We start from the raw sequence: 20,329 nt of genomic DNA on the forward strand, positions 1-20,329 counted from the left end.
CCTATTAAGCACCATGGGGTAGTATATGTGGAAATCGTAAGGAACAAAGTATAAACTGTATAGTAACCCCCCTACAAATACTTTAAGATTCCTCACTTTTAACTCGCTGGATAAACATGCAAGGGATTTGGCAATATGTTTGGGTCACCACTTGTACATGTAGTGGGTAGCACACTGGACTGGACGTAATATCTGTTGTCAATATTGCACTAATGACGTCAGGAAACAATGAATTACGACTTCACCTTTGATTGAGATTAAAAAAGTTAAGGGCTAAGTTTTCCCAGATCGAAAACACAAATAATGTATTTCCAAGAGAAACACGTGGTTTTCTGTAGTTATTATCTTACGAGAAAATGGTCTCGCGACTCGTGATAGTTCACAATCATATTTATCTTACTCCCGTCACTTATCTTTTCAATTATAAAAGACACTCGAACTTTCTCTATAAAACCAGCCATCACTGTTACAACTATTTCTGTTAGAAATACAAGCAGAAACAGTTGTCTTCCTGGTTACAAAAATTAGAATATAACCTTGTTAAACTTCCGGATTCGTTTCTATGTAGACGTAGATATAATTAAACACTAGAAATTTACAGCATAATCTAAATACATACAGTTTATGATCTCCCACGCATGTCCCACACTTTTCCCCCACCTCCACACAGTGACACAATGTGCTTGGTATATCGACAGTAAACAATGCTATAATAGTGTGGTTCACACTGCAGATCCCTGTCTTGACTTTTACCAAGTGTATGTTACATGGTGCAAGTTGAATTACTCTAGTACAAATGTAGCAGGAAGTGTTTTTTAACTAGTTGTTACCCACTTATCAAATCAACGAATCGAACCAGGAATGGGTTCCGAATAGTTTACGTTGATTTCACGCTAGTCTTTATTTTCTCTGCCTTTGTTGTTCCGGCTCCAGTCTTCGGAAAGTAAATTAAGCACTTACAGTGGGCAATGATGAGTTAAATTCCTCACCGAAAATGTATTATGCATATAAGAAAATTGTAGCTATGCGATTAAAGTAATACAACACGTATATCTCAGATTTCACACGTTTATTGCGCCGTTTATGAATATATAGCACTAATTAAAATATATCATACAAGCGATGCACTCGTGCAATCAGAATCATCAGGTGCACACATATGTGTGACATGGCCTAGATATCTTCAACTCAAAAGCATAAGGCATCAGGCAAGGTATATGCTATGTTTTTACTGATCTCTAGAGGCAATTTAATTTTCAACTTCAATACAGTGTATTTGAAAAAAATAATGTAACACCGTCTAAATGATTGGACAACTGGCTTACAGCCTATATAAGTCCTCTCCCTTGGTGGTATAAATATATGGAGATATTGTATTGATGTTATAACTATAAAGAAAAAGATTTTGCTAACTGTCAGTAATTAATCATGAGAAACATATTAGGCATTAGAACATTTTAGACATTGTTACCATAGCGGCAATAATGGTATCTTAGCGCAAAAGGGGACGCAACTCCAAATATATTTCTAGATTCTGACATTCTATTGCATCCGGGCGTATATTGACAATATAATACACGATTTTAAACAATATGACCGACAAATTTCAAGTGAAAAAGACTTTTCAAGACAGATTATTTGCATTATTTAAATCCTTCATTCATTATTTACTTATGTTCTCCAAATATTACTGTGTTTGGTGTGTTTGTGTGTGTGTGTGTGTGTGTGTGTGCGCGCGCGCGCGCGCGAGGTAGTGTGTGTGTGTGTGTTTGAAACGATGCTGATAGAATAGGCAAGTTCAAAAATTATGTTAAATTTCATCATGACACCGTTTTGATTAATAGAGATATGACTTCTACTTTTTTCATAAAGTGAATATTGTAATGCATATGTAAGAAGTACAGGGAATCGTTTCTTATTGTGGGGTTGAAAGTGTGTTTCTATTTGTTTCGGTGACACATGCCTTTTCATGCATCCGATTTCGGTTCCGATTTTGCACTCGTCTGTTGACACCGCGGAACAATATATAGTGTATTTCATCTGTACAGTCTATACATTGAGTTTTCACACTACACATCCACATGTATATAATAAGTTGAAATTTACTGAAAGGCCAAGTGAGCTTACAACATGACTCGTCCGTTCATTCGTCTGTTTGTCGACATTGTTGATGATTTTGATTCCTTGACCATTATTGCAACTGGCAATCAGGATCGGGGATTTTATCGACAGTCCAAGTAAAGAAAATACAGGATTTTTATAAATGATTATTCTCCATAGTGATGCGAAGTAGGGTACACTAACAAGGTCATCATGATTCAACCGTCAGCACTAGTTACCCGTTGGCTGAATTGTATGTGCATTTATATAAATAGGATTTTATATAAATACTTCATTAGCCTCGGGTGACAATGATACCCTCGGGGTGACCCTAGGCACTGTCATATTTCTACGAATATAGTACTTTTTTATTACACAAAAAAAAACATGGCGGCTGAAACGAACCGTAAGCGCATCTTCTTTGAGTGGTCACTATTTACACTGTCACACACACTGTCATTCGTTGCTAGGGCGTTGGGAAGCACCCTTCCATTGACTCAATGTTAAAGCGAACATGACAGTGTGAAATGATCAATTTGACTCAGCCAATCGAAGTTTTACCAGAGGTAATCAAAACAATATGTTTTGTCATATATATTGGCATTGACCAATTGCTGTACGTAATATTCTTAAATATCAATGAAACGATATTGACAGAACAAGTAATCACTCCAGCAATCATTGCCACTTGAACAATTTATTTAGAGCTATTCGTGGTGTTTCGTAAAAACGCTTTAACCATAATTTCACATGACGTCATTTGTATTAAAAGTTATTTAAAGCTCTATAACGTTTCGTTCATAAAGTGAATGTGTATAAATGTACAGATACAAAAAATTGTGGGTTTTTTGTTGTTTTTCATTTCATTTTGAGTGCCTCGTCAGTCCACTTGTTGTCATTATGCACTCATCTTTAGTTTTGATTATATACTTTTCTGTATACGCCGAGGAACACTTTCATATTTCCTTGCAATGGATATGTTGCTTTTGTTGAGAAAATGAAGAAGTAAGAGAGGAAGTCTTTTTAAACGCATAGCATTTTTACCACTAAAATACACAAAGATGATGTCCAAACTCGCGCTATAGTTAGCAGTTACACAATGCCTGGTTTCTTAAGCGACAATGCTATTTTCTGGAGAATGTGATAATCTGGCGCCATTACGTCTTCTGACATGGTACTTTGTGCGTCCTCTTCTCGCTCCTCGCCTACACCGGAAAATGAAGCTGAGCGTTTACCACACCCAGGCACAACTGAAGTTAAATTAAAACAAATCTTAATTTCATATTGATAATGAAGTAAACGTTGTTGACTCTATAGATATTTCATAATTAGAATAAAGTATATTTATTTCTGTTTCTTTGTGTCTAACAATTGATAAAATGAGTAATGCAAAGTTATATAGCAAACGTCATTGACATCATAAGCAGATAACTAATATCTCGGGTATAAACACAAATATTTTCCCCGCTATGCAAACGTCTCGCACATATACAACCACGCAAACATACCTCCTTCAACCATGTTCTCGGCGACGTGAGCTTGGTCAGAAATTTTAAGGGCAGCACAAAATTCCTCGAATCCTGATTCTTTTGTACAAAGGACATCTACAAGTCGTAAAATCCTCTCTATTCTTCCAGACGGTGCCAGGACATACTCGGACAGTCGAGGAGATATCACAGATTTCGTCACCAGATGAGGGAGCACCAATGAAACATCAAGCATGTTGTCGCACAGATATGCTACATTTTGAAGAAGTTTCTCCTTTTCTTTTGGTGCTAAAGGTTTGCCTGAATATAAGCAATACTGTAGCAGCAATACTATGAATTAATCTAGAAGTGATTACAACAATTGCGTTAAACTTTACGATAAGCTAACTATATCACTACCTTCATAACTGATGTGATAGGTTGGACATATGGTACAGTTGCGTCTTTGATGGCATGGACGGAATAAATGAAGTGCACCAGTATTATCCCTTGGAATATGTGGGTAGGTTAATTAGCATCCACACAATCAGAGATGCAACCAAATACAGAAATTCTGAATCAGAATTATATATGACAAATTGTCATTTGTAACAAAATGGACAGTAAATTATATAATTAATGATAAAGATTGTAACCATCAACTTATAACATGTAAGATAGCTAGTATCGATAGGGAGCAGCACTTAACACAAAAATACATTTGGGGTCAAATCTTGCGATTTAGGTAACGCCGCACAGTGACTGACATAGGTGTTGTTGAATTTTAGATAGTGCTATAGGGTCATCCATCTATGGCGGTCAGGTCCATCATGGATGACATAGATTTGGGAACGAGAGTGTGAACCCCCCAAACCAGACATGGGTAACTGTCTTTGCCATATGTCACATCTAGCATTGTTGTTTTGCTTGTTGTGTTACACGTTGATGCTTCATTACATCATAGTTCACCAAGTTTTCTCTGTCCCTGGACAGGTGTCTCCACACTCTTCCCGGTGAGAGATATCCTTGTCTCACACTTGGGTTGAGACAGGGGGGTTCCCAAAATCATAGCAATTGCATGACGCCTGGACCGAATCTGAGAGTGCCTAATGAGGTATGCAGTTATATTCCACGGAATATAACAATACATCATCGTTATTTAACAAGGCTTAAATCAACCAAACGTTCATCAACGAGAACAGTCAAATGAATTATATATTGCCATAGAAGTTGTGATCAAAAATGTTTCTTCTTAATTAACCATAAAATGTTAAATTTCATCCACCAATGAATTATTTGTAATAATAATAACATGTAACATTTGATAAAGCGCCCTATCTAGTTAGAATAAGCTACTCTAAAGCGCTTTACAGTACAATGGTATACCATTTATACACTCAATGCAATTAGCATTTACATTAATCAATACAAGTTTGAGGAATTCGCAGGAACTGCTTTATCAGGGGCTTACTATTAGCTATATTCAACCTGGCTAATATTTCCCTATGTGTGTATGTCTTTATGTGTGTTAGAGTGGTATTGTGTTCTGTTTGAAGTGGGACCGTTTTCCAACAATATAATATATAGTGCCACCTCTCTTGAATGCTACAGCACAGATACCGCAACATCCATCTCAGACTATTTTATACTCCACCTGGGTTGTTGGAGTTGTGTGGAACTTTCTTTGAATATTCCATGCGTGCGACGACTTCGGGGATCGAACCCCGGCCGCATGCGTAGAAGGCCGGAGTAATAAATACCCGACCAATCCGCCCATTTTGAATGGGAGTATACAAGATATGTTTTGACAAATCATAATTCAACATCACTCGTGCAATGAAATTTTAGCAAGAAATTTTGTTAAATTAACTAAATTGAGACTAGAGGAAAAACAGAAATGCAAAACCAATAAAATAAAAGCCAGTAGTTTGGGTGACATATATGATGCAAAGTCAATAATAAAAGTCCGATACCTTTTCCCGTGTTTCCACTTGCTACATGACAAGCTCCCAAAAAGTCACGGATGTGCACAGCTTCGGGTTTCTTCGCCCATTCTCGGATCACCTGATGAAATTTCTCGTCTTCCTCATCGTCACCATAACGTTGGGTAATTGTATGAAGAACACTCTCCTCGATGTGCAATGCTCTACCCAACATATGGAAGCCCTTTCCTATCAATTTTCGTATAAACATCATGAAGCAAATTTCGATTTGTGACAAACTGTATCAAATTACCATTTCTTTTCATTTAAAAAGAAATAAAAAGATTTTGTTTTTAATTGTAGACTTGTAGTTTAATTTAACTTATTCTTAATCAAATGTGGTCGAAAATGTTCCTAATGAGTCCAATCTGCTGTGAAGCATTAAACCTCAAAGTAGTCTAACTAAACCATTTGTCTTTCAACACTTTCTCATATGCCACAATCGATGCATCGTCATACTTTATAAAGGCAAATTCACTGGACAAATGGTGGCAACATAACGAGATTTTACTCTATGATTTAACCAATGGTTCAGTAACATACATTTACATTTAAAGCATTGGTATTTATCTCAAATAAATCAGTCAATAATAGTACATAAATCAATAAATATACAGATAACTTTTTACCTTGTGCTTGCATTTTAGTGCAGTAAAAATTCAGTTCTGCCGGAATTTGCACCTCTGAATGTTTGCCACGGGATACATTCTGTTGGTTTTGCAGTAGTTGCTACGTTATCCAATTTAATACACAAGAACACAACATCAGCAGAAATAAAAGAACATGTTTTAAATATTCCTTACACAGGGGTATCTTTCTGAATCTTGGGTGCACTGGATAGGTCAACTGTGGGCCTCTTTATAAACAATGTTTTTTCTATGATTCTAGTATTTCCCTTATCTATATTATTCAGTAATTTTTTATGAAACTTCATTATATATATAGCGTTTATAGTCTTTTTATAATAACTATGACTGTTTCTATCTTTAAAGTAGTGAAATATCTATTTTACGAAGATCAACATGATACCAANAGCACTCTTTAAAAACGTAAATTAATAAATTACAAATGAATAAAATAATGCGATAATTGTTTATGACATTGTCTTTGCTTCACTGTATCTGTTTGGTATGTATCACTGAAACGATCGTTTCTTCTTATGGATTGACGAATTGAAAATAAACACTTAGCATTGCTTTAAAGTAGATATCAAATATCTGTGCGTGCTCTTTATAAAATGTATATCTTACCTGTATCCCAATACTGATTTTCTCAACCTGTCCATCCGTATGAGTTTGTACCTGTCGACATTCATTTACAGACTTTCTCACCTCCAGGACGAGCTTCAGTAAAGTATTGTCACGTGATTTATCGGAATTAACCAAATATTTTTGTAGTTCTTGAAGTTTACCATTCACCTGAAAATAGTTTCCCTGCTAGTTGAATTGAATTCAATGGAAATATGAATCATAACCTGTCAAAACATGCAAAATGATTACACATTAGTGACGTCGCTTAGGGAACAAAAATTAATCTGCTGCCCTCAATACAATACTTTGGATCTATATCTTTTCTTTTCTCACTTGTACTCGTTTTGTTTTCGTGAATGTCTACCTAGACATCCGTCCTCGTATTCCTGGGTTGTTTCGAAGTCGTTAAACCCAAAACAAACAAACGAACAAACAAGCAAACAAACAAAAGCATCTATGAAGTGGTGATCTCTGATCTGTTAACCATTTGTTAACCATATACAATATGATAATAATCTAGCAGAAATATCCTAAACAGCTAAAGTGCCTGAAACACTTATACGAGAACTGTCACAGTTCATTTCCCTCACAGACCTTCAGTTGATAAATGACGTATATACAGTACCTTGGAAAGGTCATTCTCCGTTTTAGCCAGCCTCCTACTAATAGACAAATGGCGAGCTTCCAGAATTTGAATAACATCTTGGAGTTTGGAAACCTCTTCAGACCCAGGTTTATTACCAGCACTAAACGGTCTAGGAGGTCTTGTAGTAGCATTACTCGTCGAACTCAATTGTGTGAACCTTTTATGAAGTGAATCTTTCCTACGGTCATTCTCATTCATCACTTGGTCATTATCTCTAGTATAAGACAAAACACGATCTTTCAATAAATTATAAATTTCCTTAAGTGTCTGTTCCTCTCCACGTGCAGTCATTTGTATGTCGGTTTAGCGTACCTGTCAACAAGAGTAGCTTTAAGTTATACATAGTGTATAGTTTACAAACATACCTTGTTTTAGGTTCAACAAGATGCATAAAAGATGGAATAGTATGCTTAAATGTTAACCCCATGATGAGTTTTATTTTTCAAAAATATATTAAACATCTATCTCTGTTGATATTAATAAACTTAATATACACAGCTATCACAATGATACATACATAAATAAATAAAAATAAATGTACAACATTTGATATAACGCCCTATCTAACTAACTAACACAAGCTTCTCTAAAGCGCTTTACAGTACATAGATATACAATTAGCATATACATTAATCAATACATTTTTTTAAGGAAATCGCAGGAACTGCCTTTTCATGCGCTAACTACTAGTCCTATGCCACCTGGCTAATATCTCCCTATGTTTGCATGTGTGCTGGAGATGTTTTGTGTTCTGTTTGTAGTGGGACCGTGCTTCTAACGGTATCAATCATAGTGCCACCTCACTTGAATGCTACAGCACAGATACCGCAACATCCACCCCAGACCATTTTATAGTCAACCGGGGTTTAACAAACTTAATTGAGTCTGCATTTTTATATAAAGGCGGATGCCTTCATAAGAATTACTCAAACCTCATAATGACACGCCAATCTCTTTTGAAACAAGACTGAATGGCTTTAAAATGTAGTTACTAAGAAATTAAGCCCCACATGAAGTCGGTATAAAAATCAGTATATATGGTGATATTTCGTAGCATTCTGATTGGTTAATGTAATGTGTCTTTTAAATATGTTTTAACGGTAGCAGTCTTAATGCCTGATTACAGACAAAGTTATTTAGTCCTGTATAATTTCAATATATGTCTTCCAAAGTTAGCGTGCTCTTTGCTTTCGTAAATGGACAAGTACATCTAAATCTTAAAGATACCAAACAAAGCAGAAGACACACCGCAGACAGCAATATATATCATAATGCTTTATTTATTTTTTGTGTTTGTTTTGATTTTGTTTTTATTCGCGAATGGCATAAAAATACATTTATGTTCACTTTAGCGCTTTCAGGTGAAAACCAAAAACAGTCAAATATCCCTCTTTCCATATATATGGGTACAATGTCTATCAGAGTCTAACATTGTTTATTACTATTGATCTCGCGAATTTAATTTAGATATACCCTCCAAACACGCACCATGTACTTGAATTCCGTATAATTTTACCTACTGACACCTGATGGTGTACTTGGACTACCCCAAATAAAAGGAAAGTTTTGTCCATTGTCGAAAAACGGGGATGAAGGAGTTTTTTTTTTTTTTAATATTTCGACTTATGAACAGCGGCATATTAAGAACAATTAAAATTGATTATTGCCATTGCTCTGAATTTGCATTGGAATTCGCAACATCAATTTGTGTGCCATAGTCAATCAAAGCTGGTTTATTTGGGCATCGTAGAGCCACAGTGAGATGGTTGACCATTGTTGGATAAAGGAATACGCCTCTGATATCTTTATTCACCTGTTCCTAAGTATCGAAGGAGTTCAGAAGCTGTGTGAACTGATCAATGGAAAATAAAATGGGTTCTGTATAATATATTTTCAAACAGTACAAACAAACACTCATCCGCACCATAAAGCTATATATAATTCACTGTATTAAAACAGACGTCCACAGCTTACACCCAGTAAACGTCAACGTTAAGATCAATAACCAGTATACATAAATCTGGGGTGATGAGCATACACGCTATGCATTTATTAGGAAATAGCTAATAGTAGCCATATTTCAACGTTATGCAATCAAACGCCTTCCGGGACAGAAAATGAAATTAACTTATATGTAATCGCTCATGATATTTGCAAAAAAAAATCCACAAAAAAACACCCCACCACTTCATCGATGAAACATTTGAATCATCACTGAAAGTAAACTTGCGTTTCTTTTTTTCTCCTTGTACATGACATGTGACACTATCGATAGAATGTTGTACCCATTTATGAAATGTTCTTCTACACATATAACAAATATACCTGTGAATCGTGATGAATTTCAATCTGATACCATCTACATTACACGTCTTTTTCTGTACATAGATATATGGTAGACCTTAACCCTATGATTTCAATAAGATTCATCATTTTGGAAATATGTTACATGTATATCAAAGTTTTACTTTATGCACAAACAATGTACGTATCGAACGTGTCGCAACACAGCACAGAAAGACACACAAAAACACATTTAATATGTAAATATACATGTATCATTTATAATCAATACAATTCAGTGTAATACATTTTAATATCAAAATATGCTATATTCTCATTTTTGTGGCATTCAAATTACTAGTAATATTTTCTATAAACCAAAGGCTAGTAAACATGGCTGATTAATGCTTACCTTTTATGGAAGACTTGTACGTGATTACCTTGCCAGTAACTGTTAGTATATGGCGGATCTGGAAAGTAAAATATAACCGACTGTTTGTTCGCGCTTAGAAATAACCTTTATACAGCTTTCAAACTGGCACAAAGCCACATATTTTTGTCGTTAGATAAGTATATGGATTTCCGATACATGTACGTTTGGTTATCAGTCTCAGTATATTTTTGTTTTGTTTTTGTTTGTTTATTTAGTTTTAAAGGATTTTAACGTCTTATCAACATCCAATGTCATTTAACGGCGTTCTGCCATGCTACATTGTGTGTGTGTGTGTGTGTGTGTGTGTGTCTGTGTGTGTGTGAGTGTGTGTGTATGTGCGTGTGTGTGTGTTTGTGTGTACTCGAGACAGAGTCTGTTGGTATAAATGCCTCCTTGTGATCAGATGACGAATTAATAGTGTTATCTCACTGATATACCATACAGAAGCACCCAGTACAGTATTCCGCCCGGTCACATCATATATAGTGCTACCTAAATGAAATACAACGCCGAATGCCATACCCAGCACAATATTCCACCCTCTCACATCATACTATTATGTCCCCAAGTAGAGGGCATGAGTTCAAATCCCCAACTCTGCAGGGGTTTCCCACATTAGTCGCCTCTTACTTTCGTGCAACGGGTAACAGCAGGTGTTTTCTTTTCTCAATTCCCCACCTGCTGAGGTCAATTTCAATAGCAAATAAATAAAAATATCTATAAATATGAACTTTATTTATTTTACAACAATTATGAAACAATTTATTAAACTTATATCAATCACTCTTGTTGGCCCGGATGTTAGCGCGCGGGGGTCTTGTGTGGGAGGAAACCGGAGTACCCGGTGAAAGTCCACGTGGTCAGGCAGGTGACCCCATACCTTTTCACTTACGTATCTTGTTGTTAAGCTCATTAATCTTTAAACAATCTCACTTTTGTAATACCATCACTTATTATGGAAATTTACCGGTATAAAGTTTTGTCAGCTAAATAGCAAAATAGCTTTTTGTTACCTTATTTACAGAATTATTACCCCTTTACTGATTCCTTGAGCACATCTCATATGAAAGAATACTTTTGATCGAAATTTCGAACCCCTAATCTTAGGATTTGATATACTTTTATAATTGTGTAGCAAAGATTAATAATGTCTTCACAAATGAAGTTTCTTTCATCATAATAGTCTTAAGTCTTTTGTACATCTTGCATGTGTTTCAGGTTAGTGTGTGTTCAAATGAATACACAAAGATGATGTCCCGGTTCGTGCCATCGTCAGTAGTTACATAATGCCTCGATTATGAAGCAACAGGGCTATGCTACGAAGAATGTCATGATCAGCCACCATCGCGTCTTCTGGCATGGTGCTTTGTGCGTCCTCTTCTCGCTCTTTGATTGTAACGGAAAAAGAGGCTGAGCGTTTACCACATTCAGGCCTAACTTGACCTGAATAAAAAGAGAGTCTTGATTTTAACACTTGTAGAGATGAAAACCATATTCAATGGTTTAACAAGAAATGTATTGAGCGTATATAGATAGATCCCTTAAATACTATTCAAGTTAGAAAATTGTTTTTATCTTTTTAAAATTTTCTGTTGTTTACTTTTTTTTTTATGTAAACATGATAAATATATCAAATCCCCTATTCGCGCTATGCAAACATCTCTCCCCCTTTATCGCCCCCCCCCCCCCTTACACCGCAACACATCCTATCACACACAACCCCAACCTCTCGACCCCTAATATACACAGCTACACAGCTTCCACTCCTCGTACACCCATAACACCTAGCAAACATACCTCCTCCAATCATGTTCTCGGCGACATGAGCTTGATCAGAACTTTTAAGGGCAGCACAAAACTCCTCAAATCCAGATTCTTTTGTACAAAGGACATCTACAAGTCGTAAAATCCTCTCTATTCTTCCAGACGGTGCCAGGACGTACTCGGACAGTCGAGGAGATATCACAGACTTCGTCACCAGATGAGGGAGCACCAATGGAACATCAAGCATGTTGTCGCACAGATATGACACATTTTGAAGAAGTTTCTCTTTTTCTTTTGGTGCTAAAGGTTTGTCTGAATTCAAGCAATACTCTAGATTATATTTTCTTGGCTTCGTGGCTTTCAATTAGACATGGCTAAGAGAGTTAACACTACAGACCTTAAAAAACGTTTGTAAATATTACAATACTAAAATGTATGCCGTATAAAAGGGCATATGTTTGATTGAAGGATGTTTGCAATATAAGGGCATGTGATGGAAATTACGATATTGAAAAATCTTAAAATGTGAGCTGCTTGTTCATTTCATTAAGGTACAAAATAACACCGGACAATCGATGATGATGCGTAATAAATAATTTCAAATCTTAAGACTGTTAGACATACATAATGCAAAGTCAATAATAAAAGTTCATGACCTTTTACCGTGTTTCCACCTGACATATGACAAGCCCCCACAAAATCTCGGATGTGCACATTTTTGGATTTCTTCGCCCATTCTCGGATCACCTGTTGAAATTTCTCGTCTTCCTCATCGTCACCATAGCTCTGGTTAATTGTCCCCAGTACGCTCTCCTCGATGTTCAATGCTCTGCCCAACTTGTGGAAGTCTGTACCTATCAATGTTTTAATGTAAACCTGATGACATCGTTAAAGTTATTCCTGATCCTTAGATTTTTAAGCATACTCAAAATTAACTAAATTGTCCATGAGCCGTGAGGAAAAACAACTTGATATTGTTGTTATTTAATTACTTAGCATATGGAGTTAAATATGAAGATAAATTTGAGTTACAGACTTGGCCGAATATAATAATCTCCATCAAGGTTATTGTTATACATCATAGTTTATTGCGATACAATTAGAACATTAAGAGAGAAAAAAATCGTAGAGGGAAATGCTATTGGCTATGCAACTATATTTTTCCGTAAACGTATACGTAATATACAGTACAAACCACGATATGATGACCCTCTTTATATTTGTATAAAAACATCACTATATCAGCATAATTTTCAGTTTTCTTGACACTTTTGCTATATCGATATTACGTCTAACTTTACAATGTAAAGGGCACTGGACACATGGGGCAATAAAACGAAGACTGTCTGTATAATTTACGCAATGATTGAGTAAAATACATATATTTTAACCATATATACTGGTATTATAGGAAACAATAACGCTTTACCCTGGGCTTGCATTTTGGAGCAGAAATAATTCAGTTCTACTGGAATCGGCACCTCTCGAAGATTCCCAGCGGCTACATTCTGTTGGTTTTCCAGCAGTTGCTGTCACAATCCAAATATAACTTATTTTATAACAAGTTTCTGAATATTCGTCAATGATTTCAATTTTCGCCAAGTGTTAATCTTGCCATTCAAATTAAATTTCCATACTGAAGGGAAAAAGAACTGTATATGGTGTTGTGTATAAGATTTTTAAATGGCTGTAAAGAAACATCTTTCTTAAACATATGAACAAAATTTCATTTGTTATTGTTATTTATAATTCACTGCACCTTTGCTCTTTACCTCTTACCTGAATCCCAACGCTGATTTTCTCAACCTGTCCATCCGTATGAGTTTGTGACTGTCGACATTCATTTACAGACGATCTCACCTCCAGGAGGAGCTCCAGTACAGTGTTGTCACGTGATTTATCGGAGTCAAGTATACCAACCAAACTTTTCTCTAGTTGTTGAAGTTTATCATTCACCTGAAAATATTTTCATTTAAGTCGATTTAAAAAGTTAACAGTGACCGAGCGCTATGTATAATTTCGAACATGGCATCGACTACGTTATTTACATTAATATGCTTCAGGGAACGGTTTTTATCTCACCTGGTCCGAAGATTGGAATTTAACCACCGATTGGAATTTAACTAAATTTGACTTGAAGCATCCATAGTTGGTTGGGATTCAAAATTGTACAAATGGCGGGGCTGACCCCCCAGGAGGCTGAGGGGCGTGGCCAAAAGAGGGCAGTTTGGCTATATTGCTATAAACGACTTCTCCTGTAGAACTATGCCATGGATATCAATACTATTTGGTGGGAAGCATTCATGGGAGGCGGGGATTCAAAATTGTACAAATGGTCTGGCCCCACCCTTGGAGAAATAGTCCCTGGGTCATAACTTTGAAACGGTTGAGATCCCCACTCCAAAACTATATATACAAATGCTGGGCATAAAGAGACGAGTGCAGTCATGATATTAGAATAAACCCTGGAGTCTGACCGAAAACCTAGGGACCTAGTTTCGGAGTCACAGCTTGGAAACAGATAAGATCCCCACCCTATAACCATATATACAATTGCTGAGTATAAAGAGATGGATGCACATACGCGTCCAGGATGGCCTCGGGATCTGCCCCACCCTTGGAGAATCAATTCCTGGGTCGAAACTTCGAAACGGTTAAGATCCCCACCCGAAAACTATATATACAAGTGTTGGGCATAAAGAGACGAATGCAGTCATGATATTAGAATTGACCCCAGGGTCTGCCCTATCCTTGCAGACTTAACCCCTGGGTCACAACTTTGAAGCGGTTGAGATCGCACCCCCAAAACTATATATACAAATGCTTGGCATAAAGAGACGAATGCAGTCATGAAATTAGAATTGATCCTGGGGTCTGGGCACAACCCTAGGGACCAGGTTTCTGAGTCACAGGTTGGAAACAGTTGAGAACCCCATCCCAAAACCATACATAAAATTGCCGGTCATGAAAAATCTAATACAGATATGCTACAAGGATTGGCCTTGGGGTCTGGCCTATTCCCTTGGATCTCATTTGGAGAATATTTTGCCATGATTGCTGAGATATCCAGGTGAGCGATACAGGCCCTCTGGGCATCTTGTTTTATTATGATATTAAAATATTTTTACTTTGACAGCTTCTATTATTAGCCTCACTTGTTATTACTATCCCTTATTATTTGTTTTCGTGGAATACTAGAATGGGGCTGGTTTTAATTGAAAAAAATAAATTATTTTGGTGTTTCCAGTCAGTATAATTTTGTACTGTGACGAAATAAACAACGTCAGAGAGTTTGATTGTAATTTGTCAATTTGTCGTTAAATATAACTCGTTCAGCAGTATGCTATAAGATTCGTTTTGAAAATAATACTGATGCGAAAAATATTACTGTAAAACATTTTGTTCCTTTAATTTCGAACGTTTTTATCCTCTGACATTTTGACAACTGCGTTCATTTTACTACAAAGCTACATTCAAATGCAATAACAATACCTTAGTAAGCACAGTCTCTGTTTTTGCCTGCTCCCTACTTATTGACAAATGGCGACTTTCCATAATTTTAATGACACGCTTCACTTTTGCATCTTCTTCTGACATTTGTATACTATCAGCACTTCTTGGTCTGGGAATGTCACTAGAATCACTACTCGTCGACCTCAATTTTCTGGCCGTTTTCTTTAGTGTATCTTTAATGCGGTCGTTTTCATTTACTACACGTTCTTTATCTCTGGTTAGAGACAAAACACGATCCTTCAACAAATAATAAATTTCCTTGAGTGTCTGTTCCTCTCCACGTCCCGTCATTTAAATGGTGCAAGGTACCTAAAGGAGCCGAACATTATATTATTAGTATGGCTGTTATGACTGACAGACACTTAAGCCTACCTACTTAATTTACACAGTATTACAGTATAGATTACATGATAATGAAAAATGATGTCAATTGTTTTGGGGACAAACATAGGATTACTGTATCTTTTGTCTGATAATTTTCCTCGAAGGAATTGACATTCCTTACAACGACAGCTATTCTCCTCATATTTTGACAGTTAGTCTATATAAATGGATTTTGTTTTATCTCGTTAATAATGGGAAAAGTACTTGTGATAATAGTGTTTATAATTGACATGCGACTAGAGTTTCTTCAAATGAAGCTAGTAACCGATGACTATCGTCGTCTTGGATGAAACGTACGACCCCCCAAGCTCACCTTACCTGTTCGATCAAACATTTGCATAAAATCACGAAATCACGAAATCAAGAAGCGTTTAAGGCGCTAATCATTTTTTAAATGTGAATTTCCATTTTTTTACCAGGTGACTGAATTGTATTTTTATCACAGGATTCTTGAACACAAACATGCACTATAGTATGCTGTGGTCCCTGAAATTGCCTTGCTGTAGTTATTTTACAGACACCTGTTGTTATCTATATGGATGAACCTGTTACAATTTGGCGTAAAACGTAAAGAAAAAATCCTGAATTTTAATCAATTAAATAGATTACATTCTTTTTTCGTCGATAGTAATTCTTAGTGCCAAACACAATACATTCTGGGTAAAATGTATGACTAACTTCTCCACTTCTTGTACATTATGGACAGAAATAAATATTATATATTTCCCAAGTTAATTATGACATACAAACTGTTTTGATATGGTATCTACCTTTGTCAAAGGTAGCATAAACAACTGTGCGGTGTCCTGACTCCACATGTGGTGTAACGTCAGTGAAGGCAAATTCGTCACATTAGATAGGGTTTCTGTTAATAATTCGACCAAATAGGCATGTATCTAAATGCCGACGAGCACCAATACAGAAGAAGATTCGAATAAAATGCCTATAAATAAACATTGTTGTAAACACGCCTGCATGACGTCACGCAGCAACATTTGTGACGTCATCAGGCCTTCCGTGGTTTTGCTCAAAAGTGCAGGCAGTTTCACCACCTTCAAATATTTAACTAATTAAATTTACATGTAATCTAAGTGTTTAGATGTAAATTGATTAATGCTTTTTGAGAAAGATGACGGGTATCGGCTGAAATGATGTCAATTTACATGATACGCAATAAAGACTCTCNATATTATATTTTTCATCGGGTCAGGATGAGAGGGTCCAGGGCTTTCAACGATCGCCCCCCCCGTCTTTTTGGATAATTTGTCACATGTACGTGTCTGATAGTCTTGCACGTCAACGGGAAACATCTGACAAATTAAAACGATTTTCTTGGGCTTGAAAACGTATTCAACAAAGACTGTCCGGCCAGGTGTTGTAAATGTACTTACTTTTTCATGTAAAAATCAGTCTTTCGTAACTGTCGGTCTCTACGTACAATCAGCATGCGATTGTACAGCAGCACTTTTAGGCCGACAACAAAACCCTTTAAGATATTTCAATTTAAGTGTTGTAAGATTGTTGAACGTAAGACGCAAACAATACTTTTAAAAAGATACTGGTTGATTGTATTCTAAATACACATCGCATGGGAAATGGAATCTTTCCGATCGTCATTTCCATAAACACCCAGTGGAAAGTCAGTACATTGTACAAAACAATTTACTAAATTTACACTAAATAACAACCAACTGGCCTCAGATTAATGAGTTTAGTTGACGAGATGTCCGTCGCACAGACCAAATTTTTAAGATTCGTTGTGTTACAAGATATTTCATAACTGTTTTGATTAAAAGTAGCTTTTCCCTTCTTATACCTCTTTTTGTCAAAAATACGAAATACGCCGTGGCCATCACAACAGTTATGCCTTGGAGGGCCTCATGGCAAAATCAAACTAACCAGTCACCTATCCCTTCCTATCGCATAAACCACTGTATAATTATAGAAACACAAAGTAAACTCTCTCCTATACATGCCCATTAACATATTAAACTAAGTTCATCTGTGTTCAAACTCACACAATGATACTACTACTAATTGGTATGATATAATTATATTGCTGAATTAAACGGGTTTTTTTTTTGACATGCAAGATTTAGATTAGTACTAATATGAATACCCGGCCCCCTCTGGCGCGACGACGCAATATATAAAAAAAATCGCTCTTCGTCAGAAAGCTACGTTATCGCAGCTAGATTAAAAATGTCAAAATGACGGACCATGATGAATAACTGAGGAAGGAGAACCTACTTCTAGTAAATAGGATCGCATAATATTTTTTTTTAAATCGTAATTTTTCAACAGTTCATGTTTTCATATGATGTTGACTTAGAATGTATGATCATGTAACAACCTTTTCTCTATAAAGAATTAATTTTCGACTTCAGGTAGAATCGGAATACGTATTGAAAAACAAGGGGGGAAATATATTATTACGTTGTAAAAATGGCGCGTGCTGCCGATAACTACGGTTTCTGTTTCGGACAAAAGGAACTGATTAAAGAAAGGTTGTGTCTCAACATAAAAAAGGTCCATTTACAATTATCCTATAATCTCTGTAAAGTATTGAAAAAATATTAGTATCAAGTATCTCAACACTTTCCATATCTGACACATATTGTACATGTACACGTAGTGGTTTTGCCATACAGTTTATTGTGGGTGATGGCTAATATAACTTACTAAGTGTTAGCGTATGGAGACAGTGAAAGTGGGAAAGAGAGTATACATACATTTATATGCATGGTCTAGAAAAAATAATTGGCCAAAGACATTGAGTTGTACAATGTAACAAATAAATTCACAAACGTTTCTCTTTTTTATACGCGTGTAGCTTGTCATTGCATATATGCACTTTATGTAAACATTTGAAAAGGGATATTCGTCTCGTCAATATTCCTTTTTACAGAAAGGTTTGTCCCATGGTTGAGGGAAGGTGTTTAGCCCCGTACCATCTGTACCGGTCACATTCCGGTACTTAATTCAATATATATTTATATATATATACTTTATGTTTATGCCTATTATCATTGTTGACATTTAATTGTAAATGTATGACGGGAGAAGGCTGTGATAAATTGTAAAAACTTGTGCCCCCATCCCTAGTTCAATTTTATTGGCACCGAATATATGTTTGAAGCTAAATACATTTAAATTCTGAATATTGGCAAATGTGCAATTAACTTCTGATGATGAACAATTACTGTTCAATAAGTTTGAATACGGACTTAGAAATCATATTACTTGGTTTCATAGTGCGGTAAGAAGTTTCAGTTGCCTAACGGCCCCTCTCTGGGGGCCCCTATGGAAACCGTTTCATCTCGCTCACATGTACACCACTTGTGTTTACAGCCTAGTCAGGTGACGTTTTCGGCGCTATTTTTAACAGGGTTTTCCCGAACAATTCAAGTGGTCAAACTGGACATTTGGAACGGACTATGAATATGGGGATAGCGGGGTAACATAAGTGGAAGTGCATACAATACATACATTCATTAAAAAAATATGGCTCTTCACGTGATGTCCCTTTAATGATAATATGATTTGCCATCGAGCTATGTGGCTATTTACAGCTCTTGTTGAACGTAACTGTGAAACTAAAAGCATATATTCCGAGTGTTTTATTGTGGAAACCTGTGTCTTGTGTCATGCCATATTATAAAAGTTGACATTTTGTTACACCACACATGTACGTGTATATGAGTAGAGAAATAAGGAGCTTCAGCAGTCTGGTTGAATTACATTATAAACCTGGTCAATCCCTACCGAAACCAGTTCTAACAACTTTATGAACTTCTCCGTTTTGGTCTCCGAATTCAGATTTGACTCTATTTCACTTCCTTAATTGTTAGAATAAAACCAACCTCAAAACGAAAAATGTACATTTCTATTAATTTAGCATGATAAATATATATGGTAAATGCTTACCTTCTGGACAGGTTCAGCTGTACGAAAACATACACAGGAGTTTGACTTTTAAAAGTAGAACCAGCACATTCTAAGGACAGCTAGCTCACGTTTGGTGAAGTTAAGAAGACATTGACCAAAGTTTAAGAAACTACCTCAAAATCGAATGTTGATTCCTGCTACCACGGAATTGGATCTAAGTCCGTGCTGATACGCACAATTGAGGGTATTTATTTCAAAAAATTTAAACATATTTACATACAAAGGATAGGTTTGTACGTACGGCATGAGTAACTATTATCACAAAGGTACAGTGTATATCAATGTGGTGTCGTTAGCAAGCAATTATTGACAAACTTTAAAAAAAACCTCAATGATTGCCTATATAAAGGAATGTATTGATGATGTAACATATACCTTATACAGTGTAGTTACAGTATAAAGTGATTTAAAACTCCATTATGTTTCGTTCTTAAAGTGAATGTGTATATATGTACAGAAAACATTTGTTTTGCATTTCCTTTTGAGTGCCTCGTCAGTCCACTTGTTGTTATTATGAACTCATCTTTAGTTTTGATTTTTAGCTCACCTGCCCGAAGGTC

General features: G+C 36.1%; 2 protein-coding genes across 2 annotated transcripts; both read right to left on the bottom strand.

Moving 5' to 3' along the window:
- Window positions 1-1,059: 1,059 nt before the first annotated feature.
- Window positions 1,060-10,211, bottom strand: LOC110440365. The gene is made up of 7 exons (XM_021483397.1): window positions 10,140-10,211; window positions 7,424-7,756; window positions 6,799-6,966; window positions 6,178-6,277; window positions 5,540-5,737; window positions 3,609-3,887; window positions 1,060-3,350 (listed from the first exon to the last, which is right to left on the bottom strand). Exons 2-7 carry the CDS (start codon window positions 7,733-7,735, stop codon window positions 3,193-3,195), a joined length of 1,215 nt encoding a protein of 404 aa, XP_021339072.1. The 5' UTR covers window positions 7,736-7,756; window positions 10,140-10,211; the 3' UTR covers window positions 1,060-3,192.
- Window positions 10,212-11,074: 863 nt separating this feature from the next.
- LOC110440387 lies at window positions 11,075-19,820 on the bottom strand. Its single transcript, XM_021483452.1, has 7 exons — window positions 19,749-19,820; window positions 15,417-15,746; window positions 13,704-13,880; window positions 13,354-13,453; window positions 12,581-12,778; window positions 11,958-12,236; window positions 11,075-11,603 (listed from the first exon to the last, which is right to left on the bottom strand). The coding sequence occupies exons 2-7, from the start codon at window positions 15,726-15,728 to the stop codon at window positions 11,440-11,442; spliced, it is 1,230 nt and encodes a 409-aa protein (XP_021339127.1). The 5' UTR covers window positions 15,729-15,746; window positions 19,749-19,820; the 3' UTR covers window positions 11,075-11,439.
- Between the last annotated feature and the right edge of the window lie 509 nt (window positions 19,821-20,329).

The sequence above is a fragment of the Mizuhopecten yessoensis genome, unplaced genomic scaffold, assembly GCF_002113885.1.
Source record: "Mizuhopecten yessoensis strain PY_sf001 unplaced genomic scaffold, ASM211388v2 scaffold11179, whole genome shotgun sequence".
NCBI classification, from domain to species: Eukaryota; Metazoa; Mollusca; class Bivalvia; order Pectinida; family Pectinidae; genus Mizuhopecten; species Mizuhopecten yessoensis.